The 6,216-nt window shown below is 42.2% G+C and overlaps 2 protein-coding genes across 2 annotated transcripts; both read right to left on the bottom strand.

Moving 5' to 3' along the window:
• Nucleotides 1-1,254: 1,254 nt before the first annotated feature.
• LOC106533266 (5-beta-cholestane-3-alpha,7-alpha-diol 12-alpha-hydroxylase) lies at nucleotides 1,255-2,757 on the bottom strand (the record flags this gene model as incomplete). Its single annotated transcript, XM_014029507.1, is given in 1 exon segment — nucleotides 1,255-2,757. A coding segment is annotated over 1 exon segment (1,185 nt), but the record flags the coding sequence as incomplete, so codon positions are not given.
• A 1-nt stretch (nucleotide 2,758) lies between these two features.
• LOC106533255 (5-beta-cholestane-3-alpha,7-alpha-diol 12-alpha-hydroxylase) lies at nucleotides 2,759-4,354 on the bottom strand. Its single transcript, XM_014029497.1, has one exon. The coding sequence runs from the start codon at nucleotides 4,341-4,343 to the stop codon at nucleotides 2,814-2,816; it is 1,530 nt and encodes a 509-aa protein (XP_013884951.1). The 5' UTR covers nucleotides 4,344-4,354; the 3' UTR covers nucleotides 2,759-2,813.
• Nucleotides 4,355-6,216: the final 1,862 nt, after the last annotated feature.

Raw genomic sequence — 6,216 nt, 5'->3', positions numbered from 1 at the left:
TGTGTGTGTGTGTGTGTGACCTTGTTTTTCCCATGTTTAAGGAAAATGCAGCATCGTGGTGACCGGGTGCTCCTCGTGGGGCCCAAAGCCCCCACAAGGAGCACCCCTTCATTGCTGTCCTTATTAGCTTTCTCAAAATCATTTTGAAACTGTTGTTAATTTAAAACAGAGGCTGCTCTGAAAACACCAGTTTACATCATTTCAGTTCAATACAGCTTATTTTTAAAGCACCAAGTAACACCATCTCAGGGCAATGTACACAACAAAAAATTAAGGAATCCAGCAGATTGTGCTGAATCACTTTGTCACAGTCTCTCATCCTGAGCAGCACATTGGCAGCAGTGGAGAGGAAAAACTCCCCTTTAACAGGAAGAAACATCCAGCAGAACCAGGCTCAAGACAGGCGACGGGCTACGCTGAATGGCTGGGTCACTTCCTTTTTTCCTCTTCTTTTTCTCTATTGATCAACTACAACAGAAAAACAAGAATGGTGAATTAAATATAAATCTAAACCATAAGCATATTTCCTGTTTTACTATGTGTTTCCTATTAAAAAATAGAAAATGCAGTTGAGAAAAAATGTACAAATCTGACTACCAAGGTGCTTCAATTGAATGTAGTTTAAAGTCATTTATTTACATGCAGCTTACACAAGGTCCTACTCAGTATTTAATTAAATGCAGGTAGCATAAAGGATCAGTGGTTAGCACTGTTGCCTCATACTAATAAAAAATGACAATTTTCCCTAAAAATCAAGGTTTAATGGAAACTATGTAAAGGTAGGCACTTTTAAAAATAATTTTGGGAGACTTCTTTGCACCAGGCAGCAATCAATCAATCGATCAAAGAACTTCACTTTTCTACAAGAAATGCATTTTTGTTTTTCTCTTTTCCGTTTTTAAACACTATAAACCCATGACTGTGTTTTTATGTTTCTGACAAATTTGGAGAAAAAAAATAAACAAGCAGTAAAACTCAGGAGATTTGATCATTTATTATGTGACCATGTACTCACAAAAAATCAGTTGAGTTTACATTTATCAGCACATTTAAGAGTACATGAATGAGTAAAATTGCATGTGAAAAAAAAAACAAATTTAAACCTTTTGTTAACAAGTTCACAACACCAGAAAACAATGATGATCATTTTACTGAGTACTGTTCACAGTAAAATAATAATAATAATAATAATAATAATAATTATTATTATTATTATTATTATTATTATAAATTATTGTACAGCTAGGCATGAGGTACAAGATATACAGTATTCATAAATATTACAGTTGGAGTGCTGCTAAATATTATGTAAAAGTATTGTTGACTTGATTCAGATTTATGGGAGAGACAGATGTTTTATGAGTAAACTGGTTAACTTGCCACAAAAATTTTTGCAAAAGACATGGGAAAAGGAATCACAATACAATATTGGATATGTTTAAAGTTGAGTACCAATGCAAAGCATTTTACATTCATAGTATTGACGTAACACAAGCATGATATTTTACCATCAATTTTGGATAAAATTTAAGCTTGCAGAGATAATCAACATRTATTTTCTCACTGATTGGTTTAATATCTCAGTCTGTATCGAAACTGAACATCTCTGTCAGGCTGCATCGAGCCGAAGCCCCATCGCCTGAAGTCGATTTCAGGAATCTTCTCATCAGGATTCTTCAGCTCAAACTCAAAATACACCAACATGAGGAAAACAAACTGTTTCAGCTCATTGGTGGCAAAAWATCGCCCCGGACACATAGAGACCCCTGCACCCCAGGGCATGTTGTAATACTTCACTCTCTTCCCTGCTTTGTAAAACTCAGTTTTCTTGCTGCCGTCTGGATTCAAAAAGCGGTCATACTTGAAGGACAGAGGATCAGGGTGGATTTCTGGGTCAAGAAGAACGGCGCTGTAAGGAAAGATTGCCATGCGGTCTCCTTTACGAATGAAGTATTCACGCCCGTCAGCCATCTTGAGGGTCATGTCCTGGAGCACTGCCCTGGTGAGGAGGGGTGCAGCTGTGAGCCGGAGGGTCTCCTCCACWGMGCTGTCCAGGATCGGTGTTTTTGTGAGCATTTCACGGGTCAGGTCAACCAGGGGGCCACCAGGTTTGACTTCCTGTCCAGTCTCCTTTAAGACTTTATCAACCTCTTTTCTGACTGCTTCCATGGCCTCTGGGTGTTTCAAGAGGAAGAGCAGAAGCCAGAAGGAAGAAGGTCCCGTGTTACCCTGAGAAGCCCAAAGAAGCAGAAACATGTACTTGTTGATCATTGACTCCTCCATGCCCATCTCCTCTTTGGCAAGCTGCATGTCCCACACCCAGCGACTGATGTTGTCCTTGTTTTTCATCTTCTCCACTGACACAGCGTCCCAGAAGAAGGACTGTAACCTGTCAGCTTCCCACTTGTCCTTTGGGGGAAGGACCCCGTAGGCCAGGTTGGGGAAAAGTTGGTCATATTTACGAAACTCATAAAACAAAGTTTCAGACTGAGTTCTGTCTTCCTCTTTGGCTTTCACCTCACCACCCTTTGACTTGTGTGGCACATTTCCAAACAAAGCTAAATAGCCTGCTCTGAACACAATGTTGTAGCTGAGCATGAACAGGCCATCTTCCTTCCAGGTCTTCTGTTCTGAGCCGATGCTGTGCAACATCAGGTTCTGCAAATTGCTCATCATGGCTTGTGTCATTACACCCAGGCCTTCTCCCTTCAGATGCTTATTGCTGGTATTCTGAAGGATGTGGTGATCTTCCTCAATNTGGATAAAATTTAAGCTTGCAGAGATAATCAACATGTATTTTCTCACTGATTGGTTTAATATCTCAGTCTGTATCGAAACTGAACATCTCTGTCAGGCTGCATCGAGCCGAAGCCCCATCGCCTGAAGTCGATTTCAGGAATCTTCTCATCAGGATTCTTCAGCTCAAACTCAAAATACACCAACATGAGGAAAACAAAYTGTTTCAGCTCATTGGTGGCAAAAWATCGCCCCGGACACATAGAGACCCCTGCACCCCAGGGCATGTTGTAATACTTCACTCTCTTCCCTGCTTTGTAAAACTCAGTTTTCTTGCTGCCGTCTGGATTCAGAAAGCGGTCATACTTGAAGGACAGAGGATCAGGGTGGATTTCTGGGTCAAGATGAACGGCGCTGTAAGGAAAGATTGCCATSCGGTCTCCTTYACGRATGAAGTATTCACGCCCGTCAGCCATCTTGAGRGTCATGTCCTGGAGCACTGCCCTGRTGAGGAGGGGTGCAGCTGTGAGCCGGAGGGTCTCCTCCACWGMGCTGTCCAGGATCGGTGTTTTTGTGAGCATTTCACGGGTCAGGTCAACCAGGGGGCCACCAGGTTTGACTTCCTGTCCAGTCTCCTTTAAGACTTTATCAACCTCTTTTCTGACTGCTTCCATGGCCTCTGGGTGTTTCAAGAGGAAGAGCAGAAGCCAGAAGGAAGAAGGTCCCGTGTTACCCTGAGAAGCCCAAAGAAGCAGAAACATGTACTTGTTGATCATKGACTCCTCCATGCCCAKCTCCTCTTTGGCAAGCTGCATGTCCCACACCCAGCGACTGATGTTGTCCTTGTTTTTCATCTTCTCTACTGACACAGCGTCCCAGAAGAAGGACTGTAACCTGTCAGCTTCCCACTTGTCCTTTGGGGGAAGGACCCCGTAGGCCAGGTTGGGGAAAAGTTGGTCATATTTACGAAACTCATAAAACAAAGTTTCAGACTGAGTTCTGTCTTCCTCTTTGGCTTTCACCTCACCACCCTTTGACTTGTGTGGCACATTTCCAAACAAAGCTAAATAGCCTGCTCTGAACACAATGTTGTAGCTGAGCATGAACAGGCCATCTTCCTTCCAGGTCTTCTGTTCTGAGCCGATGCTGTGCAACATCAGGTTCTGCAAATTGCTCATCATGGCTTGTGTCATTACACCCAGGCCTTCTCCCTTCAGATGCTTATTGCTGGTATTCTGAAGGATGTGGTGATCTTCCTCAATRCTTASATACCCAAAMACTTTCTTGACCAGCTGTTCTGCGAATYTGTTGAAGTCCAGCTTTTCTCGACTCTCCTTAACAAAAGCCCCAAACGATAGAGGRTCCTGGAGGAAAGTGAAGTAATATCCAGCCAGCTGTACTGTGAAGACATCACCATGTTTCTTCTTCATCCTGTCTAGGAACTTGAAAGTGTCTCTGCGAAATTCTAGCACATGGCCCAGCCATGGAATGAGACCCTTGTCGAGAGGGGGTTCTCCTGGTYKYTGCTKTCGGAAAACCCCAAGAAGGTWCAGTCCACCGACCAGWGCTAYAAAAACACTCAAAAGAATCGTCAACAGCAGCTCCATGACTGAGTCCTCTGCGAGCCAAGAATATTGTGGCAGGTGAAGCCCGCTGTTAGCTTTATAATCTTACTTTTAGCTCCTCCCTTATCAGATAGCTAAGACAAATCTGTCACTTAGTAAGAAATAGAAAAGAAAAAATCAACACTCTCCTTGCTTTTGTCCTCACCTTAGTGTTAATTTTTAAGCTTATTTATTAGCTTTCTCATAATCATTTTGAAAGAACAGAGGCTGCTCTGAAAACACTTCAGTTCATTTCATTTCAGTTCAATACAGCTTATTTTTAAAGCACCAAGTAACAACATCATCTCAGGGCAATGTACACAAAAAACATCTAAGGAATCCAGCAGATTGTGTTGAATCACTTTGTCACAGTATCCCATCCTGAGCAGCACATTGGCAGAAAAAAAAGTCATTTTTCACTGGAAGAAACCTCCAGCAGAACCAGGCTCAACCAGCCGGGTCACTTCCCTTTTTCCTCTTCTTTTTCTCTATTGATCAACTACAACAGAAAAACAAGAATGGTGAATTAAATTTAAATCTAAACTAAATATATTTACTGTTTTACTATGAATTTTCTATTAAGAATAGAAAATGCAGTTGAGAAAAAATTATATAAATCTGTCCTTAAGATACCAAAGTGCTTCAAATGAAGTTAAGACATTAACTTAGTTTCAGGTGCAGGACCACGCCTCTCACCTGCAGCAATCAGTCAGCGTCTATTTAAACTCGCCTCACCTGGCGTCTTCCCTTAGCTCGTCGTCTCGACACCCACCCTCCTCTTTCACCCCACTTAAGCCCCTCTGTAAGGCCTCATTGCATCACCTTCTTCGCTCCCTTCATCCCTTCCTCATCCCTTCGACCCTTCATCCTTCCCTCATCCCTTCATCCCTCCCTCGTCCCTTCATCCCTTCCTCATCCCTTCATCCCTTCTTCCCCTCCCCACACTCCTCCATCCCTCCATCTCTGCTTCTTTCTTTCTCCTCCATCCCTACCTCAAACTACCTCCTAATCCATTCCTTTTCAGGTTCCAGCTGGGGGGTCCAAAGCAGGCTCAGGAAAACCTCCTTCCTGGAGACATGCCCCACTCTGAGTCTTCCCCTCAAGCCTCCTTCGACGTACCTCCCCAGACGCCTCATCATTCATCCCACTACCCTTTGACACCTTCCTTCATCCCCACTACCCTTAGAMCCCTTGCCTTCAATAAAATATTTAAACTCTTACCATGGTGTGGTCCTTGCTAGTGAATTGAATGTTGTTTAAAGTCATTTATTTACCTGCAATTTACACAAGGTCCTACTCAGTATTTAAATGCAGGTAGTATAAAGGATCAGTGGTTAGCACTGTTGCCTCAGCAAGAAAGACCTGGGTTCAATTCTTGGTGTGGGTCTGTTTCCAAGTGGAGTTTGAATGTTCTCCTTGTGTTTGTGTGGATTTTGCAAGCACACCGAGTTCCTCCTTTAATCTAAAACATGCGTCAGATTATCCCCGGGTCTGTTGCTGAATGGGATTTGTCTGGTTAAATAAATAATAATAAATAAATGAGCTCAGGTTAGTTATTTTTCCAATGAATTATAATGACAATTTTTTTTTTTTGTTGATTTGGAGTTGTTAGATTTAGTCTTTCAGGAGGACTTGATTTGTGAGGTTTTGGTTTTAGTTTTGGGGCAGTTTGGCAATTAGAGGGAACTTGACTGATATCACATTAAGAACAAGTTATCGTATGTGTTTTTTTTTATATTCTTTGAAGTTTTTAAAATGTAAGAAAACATGTTACTTTGCAGCCGAAGCACTCACAGGGCTTCAACGATATATATACACGACCCTGAAAGGAATAAGCGTGTACAGAAAACGGATGGATCGATGGATGGATATACTG

This window comes from Austrofundulus limnaeus, unplaced genomic scaffold, assembly GCF_001266775.1.
Source record: "Austrofundulus limnaeus strain Quisiro unplaced genomic scaffold, Austrofundulus_limnaeus-1.0 Scaffold6, whole genome shotgun sequence".
NCBI classification, from domain to species: domain Eukaryota; kingdom Metazoa; phylum Chordata; class Actinopteri; order Cyprinodontiformes; family Rivulidae; genus Austrofundulus; species Austrofundulus limnaeus.
This window is presented reverse-complemented; position numbering and strand designations above follow the sequence as displayed.